Consider the following 20,457-nt stretch of genomic DNA (forward strand, 5'->3'; position numbering starts at 1 on the left):
GTCTGTGCGGAGTCTGCACATTCTCCCTGTGTCTGCGTGGGTTTCCTCCGGGTGCTTCGGTTTCCTCCCACAAGTCCCAAAAGACGTGCTTGTTAGGTGAATTGGACATTCTGAATTCTCCCTCTGTGTACCCGAACAGGCGCCGGAATGTGGCAACTGGGGGATTTTCACAGTAACTTCATTGCGGTGTTAATGTAAGATTAACACTAAAGATTATTATTATTAAATGTAAATGTTTTTTGCAACAGGATATTTTCACGATGGTCAACGAAGCCTTAACTTATTTATACCTTGTTTGCAGTTGTATTTAGCAAGGCATACATGCAGTGCTAGAAAATGTCTTGAAAAGTTTAGATATTCAACAAAACAAGTAAGTTTGACACCGGTAATCTTTTAGACAAGAACACTCTCGGACTCCTACTTTTACAGAGGCCTCAAGAAAGGTCGCAGTGGGGCACCACGGTGGCGCAGTGTGTTAGCATTGCTGCCTCATGGTGCCGAGGTCCCAGGTTTGATCCTGGCTCTGGGTCACTGTCCCTGTGGAGTTTGCACATTCTCTCCGTGTTTGCGTGGGTTTCGCCCCCACAAGCCAAAAGATGTGCAGGGTAGGTGGATTGGCCACACTAAATTGCCCCTTAATTGGAAAAAAATGAATTGGGTACTCTAAATTTATACAAAAAAAAAGAAAGGTCGCAGTGAATTACGTGCTAGAACTGTGGCAGAAAACGTTGATTGTTTCATTGCTGTCATTTGTCATTATTCATATTATTGGGCATACAGCCGCTCCACAATATAAACTGCCCATGCTTATTCAACATGTGAATACCACAAGCAGTTGTGAAGAACATTTGTGTTTTGCCAGATATTGTTTTGAGATAATGCGCTCCAATATTCTCACGGGTTAGCCTCGAGTCTAGCTGAGCCATCGCAGGTATTGCCCTGGGTGTTTCAGCGATGCAGTGTCCATTTATTTTTCATTCTGCTTCAACAGCTGGCGGCTTGATAGGTGTTTGCAGCTGGCCGGGGTGACGTGAGGCGTGCAGCAACTGGTCTCAATGACACTCAGTTAGAAAAAGGGGAAAGTAGAAATTGATGAAGGTTCCTGACCCTGGTCATCCAGCCAGCATTGTTAGGTTGTGTGTTTGTGTGTGATGTGCGTGTCTGTGTGATGCATGCGTGTGATGTGTGTGTGAGTGTGTGCGTGATTGTGTGTGATATGTGTGTGTGTGTGATGTGTTGATATGTGTGTGTGCGTGATGTGTGTGATGTGTGTGTGTGCGTGATGTGTGTGTGCGTGATGTGTGTGTGTGTGTGCGTGATTGTGTGTGTGTGATGTGTGTGTGCGTGATGTGTGTGCGTGATATGTGTGCGTGATGTGTGTGTGTGTGCATGATGTGTGTGCGTGATTGTGTGTGATGTGTGTGTGTGTGATGTGTTGATATGTGTGTGTGCGTGATGTGTGTGATGTGTGTGCGTGATGTGTGTGTGTGAGCGTGATTGTGTGTGTGTGACGTGTGTGTGCGTGATGTGTGTGCGTGATATGTATGCGTGATGTGTGTGAGTGTGTGCGCGTGATGTGTGTGTGTGTGATGTGTGTATGAGTGTATGTGTGTGTGTGCGCGTGATGAGTGTGTGTGTGTGCATGATATGTGTGTGTGATGTGTGTGTGAGTGTGTGTGCGTGATGTGTGTGTGATGAGTGTGTGATGTGCGAGTGTGTGTGTGTAATGTGTGTGAGTGTGTGTGCGTGATGTGTGTGTGATGAGTGTGTGATGTGCGAGTGTGTGTGTGTGATGTGTGGTTGTGAGTGTGTGTGCGTGATGTGTGTGTGATGAGTGTGTGATGTGCGAGTGTGTGTGTGTGTGCGAGTGTGTGTGTGTGATGTGTGTGTGAGAGTGTGTGTGCGTGATGTGTGTGTGATGAATGTGTGATGTGCGAGTGTGTGTGCGTGATGTGTGTGTGATGAGTGTGTGATGTGCGAGTGTGCGTGCGGGGATGGTGATTCTGCATTTTGGACAAATAATGACCCTTTACATGTCGTTCTGATCTTGGCAGTGGTGAATCATAGCTTCAGTGTCTCCCTGTAGGGAAGGGATTAGATTAGATTTCAGATTAGTGATATTGTTGTTACGTTGTCATGACTCTACTTCCCAGCAGCCAGCAAAATAGGGCAATAGCAGAGGTCTGGAAACAGGCTGTGAGGCTATCCTCTTGGCAGAATACCCATGAGATCCACTGGGACCTTGGATATAATGGAGAGAAAACTGAGGCGGCATGTCCTTCATGGGGTGTGAACTGCCGATCAATATATACAAAAATGAAAGAACTGTTGTAAAGCTATTAACTAACAGCGGTATTAGCTGTTGCACAATACAGAGATGACACTGTGGAGAACTAACACGGTTAGCATTTCTCTTTCTGCGTGTTGATCCATAGAATCCCGACAGTGCAGAAAGAGGCCATTCGGCCCATCACGCCAGAGGGCACCCCACCCAGGCCCATTCCCCCACCCAACCCCGTAACCCCACCTAACCTGCAAATCTTTGGACACGAAGGAGCAATTTTGCATGACCAATCCACCAAACCTGCATACCTTTGGACTGTGGGAGGAAACCGGAGCACCTGGAAGAAACCCACGCAGACACAGGGAGAAAGTGCAAACTCCCCACAGTCACCCAAGGCTAGAATCGAACCAGGGTCCCTGGCACTGATAAGCAGCAGTGCTAACCACTGTGCCGCCATTCTGCCCCGTGTATGTACCGTATATGTAAATGGTTTAAAATATTTACAGCTTCAGATTTGGCACGATATTTGCTTATTTGCATATGTAAATACCCGAGATGATGGTGTAGTAGTAATGTAATTGGCCTAATAATCTATTGGAACATCCTGAAGTTGTGAAAGGTGCAATAGAAATGTGTACCATTTCTTTTTACTGAATACAAACTTGTCCTCCGCAGCTCTCTCCTTCACCATTTTTACACAGAAATAAATATCTTTAAGGCTCTGGATACCCGATATAAGAAATTTTGATGGCATATTTCAGTCAGGAAGAAGGCACACGGCATGCGGTATTGCAAACATGTTATCAAAAAACTGTACATTTGTCGTGTATTAACCACGATATGTGGGGCCACAATTTTCTCATAAAGTGGTGACTTTGGCATTTAATGGCCTTTAAGTGGACACAAATGGGGACAGGCTGCATCTCTATGGATAAGATAATCTGAATTTCAGTTAACGGCAAACACTCATATTCTGCGATTCTCGCTCTGTTGTTTTAAGGGTGGTATGGAATGCGTGCTGTGAACAACATACAATTAGTTCGCTGAATTTGGAATGATGCACAGCTCTTTTTTGATGTGAAATAGCTCTCGAGCCGCACCTAAAAAGCAGAGACGACCTGGCCATAATCTCATGCCTGTTTGTGGGAGGTTGCTGTGCACAAATTGGGTGACGCGCTTTCAGAGTGACTACACATCAAAAGCAACGTTGTTGCATTCGATCACTATGTGGCATCCTGAGGTTGTGCAGGATGCTGCAGAAATTCAACCGTTCCTTCTGGGAAAACCTTTAGAAAAAAGGTTAAAAATTTAAATGGCTTGAGAAATTGTGGGACTGAAAGTGTAGCAATAATGAATGTAATATTTACTTCACCAGGAAGCATTATAGCACTCTTGTGAATAGAGGATGGATCAGTTTCCTTTAACAAGGTTTCAGTAAAAAAATCTCTACACTGAATGATTTCAAATTCACTTTTATCCAATACTGATAAAGGTTCACGACTGCTTTATCTAATTTATCAAGAATGTGCTCGATCTTTCTATTGAATAGTGACATGTAAAATAATAGGCAATAGGGAGAGAGTTGCCAGACTGTAACCCTGTCTAGAGATCCAGGTGAGGTCAAATGGTTTTGAAATCCTTTTTGGATTCGTGAAATTGCATTACAGATTGTAAATCTGCCTTTGGTACACTGGATAGAGAATTTGCAACAGTTGATAAAAAATAATTATTAACAAAACATTGCTTGAAGCTTCCGTTTAAGGGGCAGCACGGCAGCACAGTGGTTACCATTGCTGCCTCACGGTGCAGAGGACTCGGGTTCGATCCCGGCCCTGGGTCGCTGTCCGTGTGGAGTTCGCACATTCTCCCCGTGTCCGCGTGGGCCTCACCCCCACAACCCAAAGATGTGCGGGGTAGGTGGATTGGCCACAATAAATTGCCCCTTAATTGGAAAAAAAGAATTGGGTACTCAAAATTTATAAAAAATAAAATATATATATACTGCTTAATGCCTCCCATCTGGCGATACTACATCCATGAAGCAAGATGAACATCAATCACAGAATTGTATCAAGAAGGAAGATTATACATTTTTGATTCCACAAGAACAGAGGAAATGCATCATGTTGTGAAAGATATAAAGTAGTTACAATCTTGTAACTACTATTTTTACCTGTAATGTAGAATCATAAAATTGTAATGAATGGAAGGAGACCATTCTGCCCATTATTCTTGTCCTAATTCTTTGAAAGAGCTATTTAATTAGTCTCATATCCCTGCTCTTTTCACGTCCACATGAATGATTTTCTTTTCAATTGTATATTCAATTTCCCATTGAAAGGTACTGGGCATGATTTTAACTCTGTGTATGCAAATGATTTTGAGTGAGTCAAAATCTGTCCTGTACGAAGATGTTTCCACTTCCCTTTCAAGTAGTGCGTTTAGATCACCACAACTCCACGTAAGAAAGATTCTCCTCAGCTCCCCTCTGGTTCTTTCAGGGTTAAATCTGCACCCTCTGGTTACTGACCCTCCTTTCAATAAGACATGGGCTGGGATTCTCCCCTACCCGGCGGGGCGGGGGGTCCCGGCGAGATGGAGTGGCGTAAACCACTCCGGCGTCTCCGCACCTTTAGGCGCCAAGCCCTAACATTGAGGGGCTAGGCCCGCGCCGGAGTGGTTGGTGCTCCGCCGGCTGGCGTGGAAGGCCTTTGGCGCTATGCCAGCCAGGGCAGAAGGACTTCGCCGGCCAGCGGAAGTCCGCGCATGCGCCGGAGCGTCAGCGGCTGCTGAGGTCATCACTTCCGCCTCCGTCATGGTGACGACTATGGCGAAGGTGGAAGGAAAAGAGTGTCCCCATGGCACAGGCCCGCCTGCCGATCGGTGGGCCCCGATCGCGGGCCAGGCCACCGTGGGGACACCCCCCGGGGCCAAATCGCCCCCCCCACCCCCCGGAGTTCCCGCCAGTAAGGTAGGTGGTTTGACCCACACCGGCGGGAAAGGCGTGACAACGGCGGGACTTCGGCCCATCGCGGGCTGGAGAATCACCGGGGGGGGCGGGGGGGGGGGGGCGACCGGTGCGCCGCGATTCCCGCCTCCACCGAATCTCCGGTGCCGGAGACTTCGGGACATGGCGGGGGCGGGATTGACGCCAGCCCCCGGCGATTCTCCGACCTGGCGGGGGGTCGGAGAATCCCGTCCAGGGTTCCTCCCCATCTAGTCTATCAAAGCCTTCGTAATTTGGATGCTGGGTTTTGCCGAAGAGTTCGCTGTACATTAGATTTAATCAACAGCTTACGTACGTAGTTATGAGGCAGTGAACTGAGGGTATTAAAAAATTCCAGCCCTTCTCTTCGGAGCTTTCCCACTACTTTCAAATACGTCCCATCAGCTTAGCTGTTACGGCTACAATATCGCTGCAGTAACCCCAGAGTTTTCCGGACATAGAATTTTCAGTGCAGAAGGAGGCCATTTGACCCATCGAGTCTGCACCGACCCTTGGAAAGAGCACGCCATTTAAGCCCACACTTCCAACCTATGCCCGTAACTCAACCTAAACTTTTTGGACACTAAGGACAATTTAGCGTGGCCAATCAACCTAACCTTCACATTTCTGGACTGTAGGAGGAAACCGGACAGTGATCCAAGGCGGGAATCGAACCTGGGACCCTGGAGCTGTGAAGTAACAATGCTAACCACTGTGCTACCGTGCTGCCCATGTGATGACAGGCCCCCTCTTGATGTTGAGAGGTCCTTGCTGGGAGACTACCCTACATAGCCAAGTCTACCTCCACCTCGGAGAATGGATTGGGGTTTGGGTGGGTTCAAAACTGCAGGCAGAACCCACTACACTATCCTGTCAGTGAGGAAGATGCGGGCCTTTGTGTGTTTCAAGTTCCTTGCTCCATCATTCACTTTGAGTGAGTTAATGCCTCTGCTGAAATAACAGAGGGAAATCTCAGCTGAAGGTGTGAAATGTTCAAATCATAGAATTCCACAGTGCAAACTCGGGGTCGAGACCTTTGTGTAAATCTTAATAATGCAGGCGGTGGAATTTCAACAGTCTATTATGCCAAGTATACGCTGTCAAAATTGATTAGTATTACTGTTGCAAACATGTATTTATGGAATATGCGCACACAAAGACGTAACAGAAAAGCTGTGGCCCTCCTAAATATTAAAGTTAATAAATCAATGCCAGGGTTGTTGCTGCCTGCGGCCTACATAAATAACTTGGAGTTGGGCACAGAAACAAAACTCTCCAAGTTTGCAAATAATACCAAACTGGGAGGCACCACAAACATCAGGGAACAGACTATACTCCATAAAAAAACTTGTGGATCGGGACTGGCACACCGAGATGCCATTTGTATCGCCAAATACAGAGCCAAAACAACGCAGTGCGCAAGATGCTTACACTATTAGTTGCCAATTCCAATGGAATTTCTGTACATTTTAGAATGGTGGTACCTCTGAGATGTCCGTTTTACTCTCCAACTTCCTCCGCCCCTTTTCAATGGGGCTACAGTACTTTAGTGTCAAAAAGACGTTCTGAATTTCAGACCCAAAACAATATCACATTCTACGGCAAAACAAATAGCCTTAAACTTCGAGAAATGAGGAGGAAAGGGCAGTTGGGATTAAACTACTTTATTCAATGGCTGGCAAATGTACACAGGCTGATTGTATCAGCTAATCCAAGAGAGAGCTAGTTTAAGTACCTGGTAGAAAACAAATTGATCTAGCTTCATGAGAAATATTGTGGGATATGATATTTCCTAGACACTGAGGCTAGCTAGCCCATTCCAGGCCTGTACATTCCTATGTTCTTACAATCATCCTTTAGGGAATTATTGCAATTACTAACTGTAAACTGTGATATTCCACATTAATCACCTTAACTAAAACCTTTTGGGCAAAACTACTGAAAGGTTAGGTAATGGTAAGATTTTTATTTATTGATAGTCGATCGATTTAAGGGACAAAATAAAACACCAAGAATTACTTTCTAAAATGAATAGATCATTTGATCGGTAAGTCATAAAATGGTTGCCGCACAGGAGAAGGCCATTTGGCCCGTTATGTCCATGCTGGTTCTCTGAAGGAAAACTTCAGCTACCCCCTCCCACCCAGCCTTTTCCCCGTGACTCGACAAACCTTTTTTCTTCAGATAATTATCGAATCCCCCTTTAAGGGCCGCGGCTGAATCTGTCTCCACCACGCTCTTAGACAGTGCATTCCAGATCCTAACCACTCGCTGTGCAGAAGAGCTTTTCCTCACGTCACGTCTGATTACTTTCCACCAGTGCAAATTTACACAGTGAGGAAAAAAAACGCACAGTTATTTAGCGCCTTTCGTGGCCTCTGGAAGTCTCAAAGTGCTTCACGCCGAATGAAGTGCTGCTGAACATTGGCCACTGTTATACTAGGGAACTGTTGCAGCCTGTCTGCGCACAGCTAGCTGTCACAGAAAGGCGAAGAAATAAAGGACCAGGTAACATATTTTTATGGCGTTGAATCAGGGATGGAAGTTGGCCAGGTCATCTACTTCTCTAATTAATGCCATGGCAACTTCTCCATCGACTACCTGAGATGGCAGACAGGGCCTTAATTTAATGTCTCCTCAGAAAGAAACGCCTCTGACAGGCCTCGGTGCTGCATTGTTCGCCCTGGCTTCAATCTATAACCTCCTGACTCAGAGGTGAGTGTACCAGCACTGAGCCCAGGCTAACACACTGCATTGGTTCTCCAAAAAGCCCACAAAACAGAAGATCAATATCTGAGCAGCACGGTGATGAATTATAATGGTTATGTTGTATTTGGTACAGTTATTATTTCTGATTGTGTTTGTTATGTCAAGATGAAGGATCTCAGTGCTGGAGAACAGAACCTAATTTATCACCGAGCGTTCCCAGGTGGAAAAAAAAGGATCATAAATGCAGATTACAGCTCTCTCTGTTCAGAACAACAAGATGCCTTAAACCCATTGCCAGAAAAAACAGTCTCACCACACCAGTGCTTATTTTCATCCATTCCCTACACAAGGTATCCTTGTGATCGCTTGTGTGAGATTACCAGCAAACATGAAATTACATCCAGTTTTGATATGAACTGACAGCCATTTGAAAATGAGGGCTAAAGTTCCTCTGAGACTAAGAAATCCTTTCTGGTTGCTGATCCCGAACCTCTATGGGACGTGTGGCGACACACGGAACCGTGATGCCAACAAAAAATAAGTTAAATATTAGCACATCAGGATGCACTTACAGTAACGATCCTTTAAAGTTCCTGAAGTTGCTATTTTCCCTCCATAAATCTTAAGTAATACAGCTAAGGGGGAAGGCTACACAGAGGTCGGTGCAACTGTATTAGGTAACTGCTCCAGGGAAAATAAGAAAAGTATATTTTAACGGCTACGCACCATAAACATTTCCAATCATGGCAGGATAATATTTCTGTGGGGTGAGAAAGGGTTCCATACATGCAGAAGAGGCATATGTGAGGGAGTGCGCCACAAAAACGGGCAAATTCCCTCTGGAGGGGTAAAAGGACCTCCCAGGAAATGAGAAATTACACTAGTGCAGGAAGATTGGCAAAGACAAGGCTTTGATATGACTGAAAGGTGCCAGCACTAGATGATAACATGGATGATAGTAAACACAAGAAGGTCCTTTTTGAGAAAGGGATGTCAACAATAAGCATGGGAACGAAAGACAGGATTACGTAAATGACACGATGACAAGATGGAAGAGAGAATGCCTTGTAAAAAGTGAGTTATCTGTTCTGATGAAAAGAGTGAGAAATTTCTGACATTGTATAATGAGACAGAGACCTTTTTGAAAAGAGGAGGAAAGCAAAGAAGTTACTCTGAGTACTACATTGTTGCGATATTCAACAATTTACACTAATGTTACCTTAATGACTCCACAACCAATGATTGTGCGCAAGAGCATAATAAAGCATTTAATGAGAATGCAATACCCATAGGATAAATGTGCTTATACACTCATTATGTACCATCTGTTAACTTCTGAGCAAGGAAAACACACTTATCCTCTATTAGAAACTAAGGGGCAAATTCACCAGAACAACGACCATCACACACTTGATCTATCCTCACGGGAGGGCAGGTAAGAAGGCTATCATTGAGGTGAGGACTAGTTCCAGTTTGTTATGTCTGGTGCTGAAAGTTTAGAGTCCCGTTATGTTTTGTGTGGCTGCGGTGGAAATCCGATACCTGGACCAGACAAGTCTGAAGTTCTTCAGGGCACTTTTGGCAATTGGCCATTAGCCTGGCTCTATTAGAACCCGGCTGGGAAGGAAGGAGAGGGAGAGAACGAGAAAGAGAAAGAGAGAAAGAAAGACGATGCGTTTACATATCACCTTCAATGATCTCAGAACAGTCCAAGCACTTTACAGCCCATGATGCATTTTGTAACTTAGCAAGACATCGAAGCCAACTTATGCACAGCAAGGCCTCACAAGTAGCAATGAGATTCATATCCAGGTCATTTGGTTTTATTGAGGTTGCTCAAGAGGTAAATATTGACCAGGACATGGGGAGAAAACGCCCGTTCTTTTCCAAACAGTGCTGAGGGATCCTATACGTCCACCTGAGAGGGAAGACATAGAATCATAGTATCTACAGTGCAGAAGGAGGTCATTCGGCCCATCAAGTCTGCACCGGCCCTATCCCTGTAACCCAGTAACCCCACCTAATCTTTTTGGACACTAAGGGGCAATTTATCATGGCCAATCCACCTAACCCGCACATCTTTGGACTTTGGGAGGAAACCAGAGCACCCGGAGGAAACCCACATCTCGTATAAAGGATCGCATCTCCAGCAGAGCAGCACTAAAGTGTCAGCCCAGGTTACGGAAGTATCGAGAGTAATGCTTGAATGAGTTCCTCTAACCGAGAGGCAGGATTGCTACTCCTGAGCCACAGCTGGTACCTGGATCTACAATTCAATGGTATCCTTTCCACTTGGCTCCAAATAACCTCTAAAGTCCCTTGAATCCAAGCTCGGCCATGCTCTACTAAACTCCTTTAGCGCGTCTATTTTTATCTTTATTCTTTCATAGGACGTGGGCGTCACTGGCAAGGGTAGCATTTGTTGCCCATCCATGATTAACCTTGAACTGAGTGGCTTGCACATCTGGACTAGTAAAGGTCAACCACATTGCTGTGGATCTGGAGTCACATGTTGACCAGACTGGATAAGGATGGCAGATTTCCTTCCCTAGAGGACATTAGTGAACCAGATGGGTTTTAATGACAATTGGCCATGGTTTCATGGACACCATTATTGAAACAAACTGTCAATTCTGGTTTAGCACAGGGCTAAATCGCTGGCTTTTAAAACAGACCCAGGCAGGCAAGCAGCATGGTTCAATTCCCATACCAGCCTCTCGGAACAGGTGCCGGAATGTGGCGACTAGGGGCTTTTCACAGTAACTTCATTTGAAGCCTACTTGTGACAATAAGTGATTATCATTTTCATTTCAATTCCAATTTCATGAGTTGAATTTAAATTCCTCCAGCTGTCATGGTGGGGTTTGAACCCATGTCACCAGAGCATTAGCCTGGGCCTCTGGATTACTAGTCCAGTGACATTACCATGACCCCACTGTCACATTCTGGGGGTCCTTGGATAATCAACTCTGAAACTCTTTGAATGCAACTAAGAAGATTGCAGAGTGTTCACTTTATATTGTGCTTTTCTGACATAAAGGGGGGAAAAAAAACAATGATTATGTTAAGGCCCAGCATAGACATGCTAAAGGCACTTTGTTGGAAGTAGATAGTGATATGACTGTGCAACTACTGGAGAATGGAGCACTGAACACAGTTATAATTGAAAAGGGCTTCAGTGGGGCTGGTTGAAAAAGGGGCATTGATGCCACCCTTTAGGTCGAAAGGCAATAGTGGATTTGTTTTGTAAATGAGGCTGATACAGTCGCTGGACTATACTGATTACTCACTTCAATCCAGAGGGCATCTGGTTATGAATTGAGTAATATTTGCACATGTGTGGGTGCCAAAAAACAGACATAGCGTGGAAACTCACGGGTGATATATTGGAGGACCAGATGCCAGTACTGGCTGTTTACCATTGAAAAAGTGGCACTATCGATTTGTATTTAGAGTGGGAATGGCAGCTGTACGAACCCATCAGGACAGTGGAGGAAACTCTCAAGAATGCCGCTGTCGCTATGGAGTCTTTGAGGTGCAAATTTGACACAAAGTTGGGTCGCACAGTGAGTTGTGTAGATGGAAAGATGGGCAAAGCTGTGACAGATAATGTTCAATTTGGGGAAGCCATCCAAATTGGCTCTAAGAAAGACAAATCAGAATAGTTTCTTAACTATGAGAGCAACGGGATTCTGCTGTCCTTTGTAAATTACCAAAAGCCATTGCACAGGTTAAAAAAAATGGCTAAAAACCTTTACCCGAAAAGACAAAAACTGCAAATCAAAATTTCGAAAGTTATGACTTCCTTGTTCAGAAACTTGGTCTGACCTCCTCTGGTGTGATGCGTTCCATTTAGGCAGCATACCTCCGGAAAAATCTACTTATCCTGGACCAGGTACAAACTCTGGACTAGATAAAATGGGGTAGGAGATATATACCTGTTGGGCCAAATGGCCTGTTTCTCTGATGTTAATTCTATATAAAAGAAAAATCCAAGCATGGGGAACAGTTACAGGCAATCATAAGATTGGGACACAGGAATTCCATAAAGGCCCAGCATCCTGCGTTTCGGCACAGTGAGAATATGCCTTCTGCTATTGACAAGAATGGACCAACGGGTTGGTTGGTCATGTCAACCGAAGTTCTGTTTTATTACCTGTTGCCGCACACTGATAGGCAGCGCCTTTGTAAGCAAACAGCCCATGGCGTCTCCAGAAAAAAATGTTCCTGGCAAGAAGCAACTTCATCTGGGTGTGTTGTAGATGGGGTTGTTGGATTTTCTGTACTGCATGCAGCTTGTCAGTTGAACGTAGTTTGCCACCAGTTCCATAATCTCAGCCAAGACAGCATATAACAGTGGCCATCGTGAGCTGAAAAATGCAGAAGTTTTTAAATATATAAATATATATTTGTTCTTGGGATATGAGCCTCGCTGGCAAAGCCAGCATTTATTTCACGTCCCAAATTATCCTTGAGACGGTAGTGATGGGTTGCTATCCTGAACTGCTGTGGACCATGTGCTGTTGGTACACTCACAGTGCTGTTGTGGAGGGAACCGAACGGTTGGCTCAGACATTTCAGGGGGCAGTTAAGAGTCAACCGCACTGTTGGGTGTCTGGAGTCACATGCAGGCCAGGCTGGGTAAGGATGGGGGATTTCCTTCCCTAAAGGGCGTTAGTAAAACCAGATGGGTTTTCTTAATGACAGAACAGCAGCTTTACAGTCACCATTACTAAGATTAGTTTTTTTTTTAATTCTAGACTTATTAATTGAATTTAAATTCCACCAGCTGCTGCAGTGGGATTTGAATTCATGTTTCTGCGGCACAAATCTAGTCTCTGGATTATTAATTCAGGGACATTGCCACTACTCTGTTGTTCTCAATCACACGGCACATGGGGAAAAATTCACTCACAAACAACATAAAGCATGTAAAATGTGTGACCAGACACATCCTCTTCCCCCCGTCCTTGCTTCATAAAAACAAATTTGGCGAATGTTCTGGAATTGAAGCTTCCCCTGGACTAAACACTGTTTAGTTATTGCTATGTTATTGCTATGTTAATAAGTCTAAATCTTCGAATGACTAATTCCGATTCCACCCAAGCACTGAACATTCACTTTTCAAAGTACATAGGATGAAGAGTCCATTGATTGGCTTGACAAAGGTCTTAATAAGCAATCACTATTTGCTCTCCAATTGTTTTGCTGAAGTTTGTTCATTCATTTTTGGAGGAGTCGACAAATAGTCGTCTATGTTTTCTCTCCAAATTCCACATATATATTCAATTTTTTACACTAAATTTGGCGAGCAGAGGGATTTTAACGTTGGTTTAGACTGATCAAATTCATTTCATTTACTGCTGGCAGGAACCCTGACCACATTAGTCAAGATTGGACTTGAAATAGAATTTGTGCCAAAAAGGTTCTCCATTTTGTACATTTAAAAGAAAATCCTCTTCTAACCAGAACGATTTCACAATCCTTGTCCTTACTTTGGAATCACTCCAAGGCTTCACTCCACCCTATCCCGGTAATGTACTCTTGCCAAATGTCTCCTGTTGCTGGCCTGTGACACTGCTGTTATTGCATGTTCACTGCTTCCAATCGAATGGCTCCCCCTGACCCCTCCGTTTGAATAGCATTATTGAAATGTAAATTATTGAAATTATGACTAATAATTCACTGGAGGAATAACAGTGAGGCTAATGGAGGCCACCGTTTTTGGTGTAAACATGGAAATTTAAAAGCTGCTGTCTAAGATGCACCTCCCCAAAAAGGCATCTCGCTGCCTGCCCCAACACTGACATGTATTGAACAATGTGAAGTTGCCGTGTTTTTGCGGCAGATACAAACTGAGGCCGCCACAGAAAATTAAGTCTTGCTCGTTTAAAATCCAAGTAGCCTTTTAATGACATGGCAAGTGTTAATTACTGCCAGTCAATCTCTCTGGCTTTGAAAATTAACTATTACAAGTGTGGAGTCGCATCCCTTCAGCTTTTAATTGTTGATGGAGATTTCTTTTGAAGTAAAATTTAAAAAGTAAATAACACTCTTTTCCATTCTGTCACATTTCTCTCTCAATCCTTTTCCGTTCTGTCACACTTATCACTCCCTCACTTAATCCTATCTTCCTGGTCCCCTCTTTGTTTTGTTTTCTGTAAATGATTCAACATTGAATTCACCCACTTGACTTTACAATCTATTCTCAATGCTGGTACTGTTAATTTCATGGTCCTTCAATCTGGTTAGTAAAGGAGCTACAGTTTCTTGCCCTTTTCTTTCAGGCACAATTTGCCCTGTTCCGCACCCCCTCCCCTCCCTACCCACCCCTCCCGCCCACTCCCTGCCGACTCTCCACCCGCTGCGATATTACCAGCTTGTACTTTGAAATGAAATGAAAGTCACTTATTGTCACGAGTAGGCTTCAATAAAGTTACTGTGAAAAGCCCCGAGTCGCAACATTCCGGTGCCTGTTCGGGGGGGGCTGGTACGGGAATTGAACCGTGCTGCTGGCCTGCTTTAAAAGCCAGCGATTTAGCCCAGTGTAGCCCAGGGTAGTCACAGCTTACCACCCAAAAATGTAAAAACCCAATTAATTGTGCAAGTGCAACTATAACTTAGAGCAGGCACCATTAGTATGCCCTGTTGCAACAAATCATGGTCCATTATTTTGAATAGTTATAAATATGTTTTACTGCTTATTAGTAAGGGTTAAACATACAAAAGCGCTCCACAGCTCTTGGTTGTATGCACAATTGTTTGAAACTCTCAACGTCCAATTTAATTTCTACTTGCCATTCCTTGTCCAATGGTGTATTGTGGGGTTGTGGTGGGGGGGGGGGGGGGGGGGGAGGGGAGGGAGGTGGTGGTGAGGGGAGGCTGTGGTGGGGGGGAAGGGGAGGGAGGTGGTGGTGAGGGGAGGCTGTTGTGGGGGAAGAGATCCTTGCCAGAAACGGGAAAAATGCATCACTAGCCTGTACGGTCAAGCTGAATATTTAGCCCACTCACAGCCAGAAACAATAGTGGCCTGTGCAATGAGTAGCAGCATTTATATTTGCGGTAAGCAGCACTACTGGCTCCTGGGGCATCAAGGAAAATCGTTACTTTATTCGTGGCACCTCTGGAGGAACGCAAGCACCAGCTCGTTTAAATTGGAGCATGGCCATTGATCCCGAAGCTCACGTCAGTCGGGCAGTGGTGAAAGTACTCTGACCCGTCTGGGTAGTTTCGAGCTAGGGAATCCATGTTTTTGCGCTTCTGATCTCTACATAGTTACAACTCCTGAAACGTTCACGCGTGTGAGTGTGTGTACGTCCAGTGCAGAGCAAATCAGATTGGGTTGTGAATATTGCCTGAAATCGCCTCTGCATGGTCATTCCTGACAACTGGTCGCTTTCCACGGGGATATCAGTATTCATAAAAACCCTAAATCTTTGAGGACCCAGATGAGAAGAAAATTAAGCAAAAACGTTGCTCAGTACCAAAGTTGCATCAGAAACAAATTAAGGCTTAAGAAAAGAGACTAGCAGCATACTACAGAGTATTAAGTGCGAAAACAAATTGCACCATTACCCCAAAAAGAAATAAAAGCCCCAACCCTGTTAATTCAATAACTCGGTCTGAGATTTAAAATCTGCCGATGTTTAAGCAAGATCGTAAGGAAAAAACACGTTTTTTTGGACACTGCCTGTTTTGGATAAGAGACAAAATAGCTTACCTAAAAACCTCTTCATGCAACCTTACAACACCCACCATCTCTATACTGCACTTTACAGGAATCTGAATTTTTGAGATAGAAATCTTTTTACTCTCAGGTTTTCTTAATGAGTACAGTATTTACTTCCCTGGCAGACACCAATATAATTCGTTCCCTTACAAGAAAGCCCTCTTTATTAAATGTTTCTGTAAGACCTCTTAATACAAAGTATCTATTGCCTAATATATACCTATGTAGCATTAACGTTGTCAGCTAAACTGCCACTGTATGGAAAGCTCCATAAATGACAATAGTCAGATTGCTCTGCGTGTTATAGTAGTTGTTTTTTAAACTCTTCCCCAATTTTTTACTGTTAGGTCCACACTGAAACCTGCCACCATGCTTCAATGCCTTCAGCCAGATGACTGCTACACAGTCTTCAACTGTCACAGAGTAAGCTGCACAGTAGTTGAGTTATGCTTCAGTGGGATTGGGATTGGAGGGATACCAAATAGATTTTCTACCCTTCGCACCGTCTCTCATGGGTTGCAGTATCTACTGTCGTGTAGTGCACCACCCAGTGGCTTGGATCAGAAGCTATGGGGCTGGATTCTCCTCACCCCGACGCCAAAATCACGGCCGGCTCCGGAACGGAGAACCCACTTCCCTGCATGGAAGTGTGACTGATGCCGGTACCCTGATTCTCCAAGTACGCCGCGCCGCATATCACCGACCTGTGGCCATTGCTGCAGGCCCCGCCATTCTCAGCCCCCGACCGGCTGACGTCCCGACGGCGTGGATCTAACATGGTCCTGCCGGTCGGGATACTAGTGTGGTGGCTGCGGACTCAGTCCGCGGCCGCCCTGGTTGGGGGCGGCCCGATCGGAGGGCACGGGTGGACTAATACGGAACCGGGCAATTTTTGGCCGGGTGGTCCGGGTTGGGCACGCGGCCGATTGGGGGCACTATGTTGAAGGTCTAACTCTGCGGTCTGAGTCCGCCATGGAGCACGGCGCGGCTGCTGGAGACCACCGCCGTGCGCATGCACGGCTTCTGACCCAGAAGTGCTTGGGCCCGTATCTGCAGCAAAAGCTGGTAGTTTTACGAAAGTTCTCTGCTAGCCCCCTGCAGGGCTAGGAATATGTGGCCCTTTGATGCCAGTTTTCTGGCGAGAAAGTCCAGTTTTTTCGACGGCGTGGGGACATAGTCCCAAAAACAGAGAATCCAGCCCATGATCTCTTAAATCAGAATCATTAAATTCAAGAAACTCTGATTATGGTATGAACTGATATGCTCACACCTTGAGCTTCCAGACTTTCCCACTGTGAGGATGGTCAATGCCTCTTCAAAGTACCAGTGTTTGCGCTTTGGTGAATCCCCTGTTCGTATTTCCAAATGTGAATTTCCTTCTGTTGGTGAAGGGCAAACATCCAATGCCACAGCTGAAAGGAGCTGAAGAAAGGATTCGGTAAATCTGAGAGAAGGTGTTGCCCAGCTTGGGTTTTACAAGGGCCTGAAAATTTGTAACCCGCAAGTTATAGAGCAAAAGACTGCGCAGTCAGCTTTAAGCAGTGTGGAGGAGAGGGGGGGGGGGGGGGGGGGGTGGAGGAGAGAACTGTATGGAGGATGGTATCTTGCAGCTGAAAGGAGCAAGGCAGAAAAATGCAGAGGAGCGTGTATGAAGGAACTGCCAATGAAAGAGAGTGAGAGGGACAAGACAGCTTGTGACAGAGAAAGACATGTTGGAGGCCAATGGTGAGAGATGGGTTGCCTATCAGCTGACTGGATTCTTCCTCTATGCTATTTCGGGCTGCGCGAGGTGTTAAAAGACACAACCCTAGATAAGGTTTTCTGATTTCAGCTCTTTAGATGTTCGGAATGATTAAGGAGAAAAGATGTGTTTGGCATGAAAGAGGAAACCAAGCGTTTGGGTAGCTTTAGTAATGGAGGAAATGTGAGAGGTTTATTCGAGGTCAGAGCAGATAATGAGGACAAGAATGTTGACAGATGAGAAAGGACTAAAGGTGAGGCCATTAAAGTTAATGGGACAAAGCTGTTAGGCTTGCAAGAAACAAAAGCAAAGTATGTGGAAGAACTGAGACTAAATTTTAATTTCTCCATTGAAGATGGGAGAATTGAACTGATTTAGCCATTACAGTGCAAAGGCATGGAATAATTGTATGCTGAAGATTTATGATCTGAAGATCACTGATGACTATAGAGTAGAATTATCAACAAATGTCTAGATAAATTGGAGAATATGTGGAGGAGGTCAGTATATAAAACAGAAATAAATGGATTAGAGCACAGACCCTGGGAGCTAAACCACGGGGATGAGCCAGATGTTTGGGGCTGGTTTAGCACAATGGGCTAAGACAGCTTGTTTGTAATGCAGAACAAGACCAGCAATGTGGGTTCAATTCCTGTTCCAGCCTTCCTGAACAGGTGCTGGAATGTGGTGACTAGGGACTTTTCACAGTAACTTCATTGAGGCCTACTTGTGACAATAAGTGATTATTATTATTATTATGCTACAGAACGGATAAAATAGCTTGAGAGGCAACTGTATCGTCAGGAACACAGCTTTGGAAGCAGGTCAGATGATAACCTTTTTGGAACTGCATGGTACTAGACCCTGTCAAAGATCTTGGAGTTGCTCAAAGCAACAATAGGTGATGCACTGAAGTGACCAAGGCGAGTTCCAGATGTGCAGCACATAGCAAAGATTTTTTAAAATATAAATTCAGAGTACCCAATTCCACCGTGCTGCCTCAGCACATAGCAACGATGTCAGCAGTGGACTAACCAGAAGAAGAAATCTACATAGTCACTCATGAATTTGATCACAACTTTTAAGTTGAAGCACTGTTCGAGAGTTAACAGCAGACTCCTCTTCCTTTGGAGAGCACCAAGGATCAAAACAGGAAAGAATGAACATCTTTTATAGGACAACGTAATTCTGAGCATATTCCTAAATGGAAGGAAAATTGTGTGAATGTTAGAAAGATTTAGAGAATGAGATGGAAGACATCTTGATAGGAAGGGTCATATGGGAATTCAGAGAGCAGAAGAACCGACAGACTAGAGGTGGTCAAAACTCTGTCACAATAGTTGAACAGGTCAGGAAATGTAGGAATGATCTTTAAAGCACTCAAGAGGAATAGAATTTGAAGAAAAATGTGAACCAAAAAAGTGCACACGAGGGTGGAGGGTGATGAGGCAGAAACAATCAATTATTTCAGAAAGGTGGAGGGGGGTGGCTACAGGTGGCAGGGGAGTGGGACTGACTGGATTGCTCCACAGAGAGCCAGCATGGGCTAGATGGGCCAAACGACCTCCTTCTATGCTGGAACTCATTCTATGGGCGGAACCTTGTTGTGGCATCGGGGATCTCGCCTGGCGGCTGGAGAGCTGGTGGGAAGCCCGCATAGTCCCTTTCTGGGAAGGCCTGCCGAACTACAAGCCAAACAGGCAGTGGTAGGGCAATTAGCAGGCGTTCCCCCGGAACCAAGACTCAGGGGTGTACGTCCAGCCTACAGTGGTCATCAATTGGTCACTTGAGGGCCTCGATAGACAGTGAGCCAGGAACATTGACCATGGCCTTCCCGCCCAGAACTTAATTCTGGCGGAAGCAGGAAGGTTGCCGTCTTCTGGTATGCCACTATCCTGCGCAATTACAAGTCCTTCCCATCTCCAAGCGCCACCAGCAAGAGCAGACGATTCCACCGCGACTCTATAAAAGAGGAAGAGCAGACGATTCCACCGTGACTCTATAAAAGAGCCAGCTTTTCCTTTAGTAGAGCAAGCAATTACATCAAGACGAGGTGGGAAGAAAGATGCTGAGAAAGTGGCAAGAAATGAGGAGTAATACCTGCTACGGTCCAGGAAGACACAAGTTGAGATATCTTCTCAGTGAAGTCATATTTATTGGTGGTATGTCAGGCATGGCGGAAGCAAGATGCAACACAGTCGGAGAAGAGTGAGGCATGAATCTTTCCAAGTCAGCTGCAATAGCATCAATTACTTTTCCGGTGCTGGCAAAACGGCAAGTGTAAACACTGCAATTGGGACCAGGTAAAATAGTTCTCAAGGACTGTCAAAGTTGGTTCATTCATGCTGCCAAACGGCAAGGAACTGGCCGATTTGATGCCAGGTGTTCTGAAAGAGGGAGATATAAGTATGGTCTCATGAGGTAGTTATATTCTCAGAGTTAGAGCTAGACAAAAGGAAAAAGAAAGGGAAGTCGTTGCATTCATATTGTGTTCCCCTCACTTCAGAATGCACAACCGATGAAGTACTTTGTAATCATTGTTGAAATGTAGGAAAACGCAATACTCAACTTGCATATAGCAAGGTCTCCTAAACAGCAATGAAATACACATTAGATAAACTGTTCTTTTTCGTGATGTTGGTTGAGGAATAAATATTGACCGGTACGCTGGGTGAATCCTCCCTGCTCTTCTTTTGATTAGTGCCATGGGGTATTTTGCACCCAGCTGAGAGGTAAATGGGAGCCTCAGGCTGCCTGATCCAAGAAGCAGTTCCTCTGGCTGTCTGGCACCATCTGAAGGTGAGAACAGATTTTCTGAGCTGGTCCTTTTTGGGTAGGTTGGGTCAGTTATTCAAGGTCACTCAGAAGAACAAACAACTCGGAACTAGCGGAACTGCCGCTGATAACAAACACCAAAGTCATCAATGATTGTAGGGGAGGGGAAGCTGGAGAGGACAGGATGACATTTTACTTGACAACAGGTTGAGAATGTTCTGTGAGGACAGCAC

The 20,457-nt window shown here is 45.0% G+C and overlaps 1 protein-coding gene across 4 annotated transcripts in view; it reads right to left on the reverse strand.

The window, feature by feature from the left end:
- LOC119972817 (sal-like protein 3) overlaps positions 1-20,457 on the reverse strand; it is a 58,461-nt gene that overhangs the window by 18,323 nt on the left and 19,681 nt on the right. For 3 of the 4 annotated variants that reach the window (XM_038810252.1, XM_038810255.1, XM_038810254.1), the window contains exon 2: positions 12,136-12,349. The exons of the other annotated variant lie outside the window; for it this stretch is intronic. In XM_038810252.1, the coding sequence (XP_038666180.1) occupies positions 12,136-12,226 (91 nt within the window). In that variant the 5' untranslated portion in view covers positions 12,227-12,349. The remainder of the gene's footprint in view (positions 1-12,135; positions 12,350-20,457) is intronic. 4 annotated transcript variants of the gene reach the window in all.

Source organism: Scyliorhinus canicula, chromosome 10 (assembly GCF_902713615.1).
Source record: "Scyliorhinus canicula chromosome 10, sScyCan1.1, whole genome shotgun sequence".
Classification (NCBI taxonomy): Eukaryota; Metazoa; Chordata; class Chondrichthyes; order Carcharhiniformes; family Scyliorhinidae; genus Scyliorhinus; species Scyliorhinus canicula.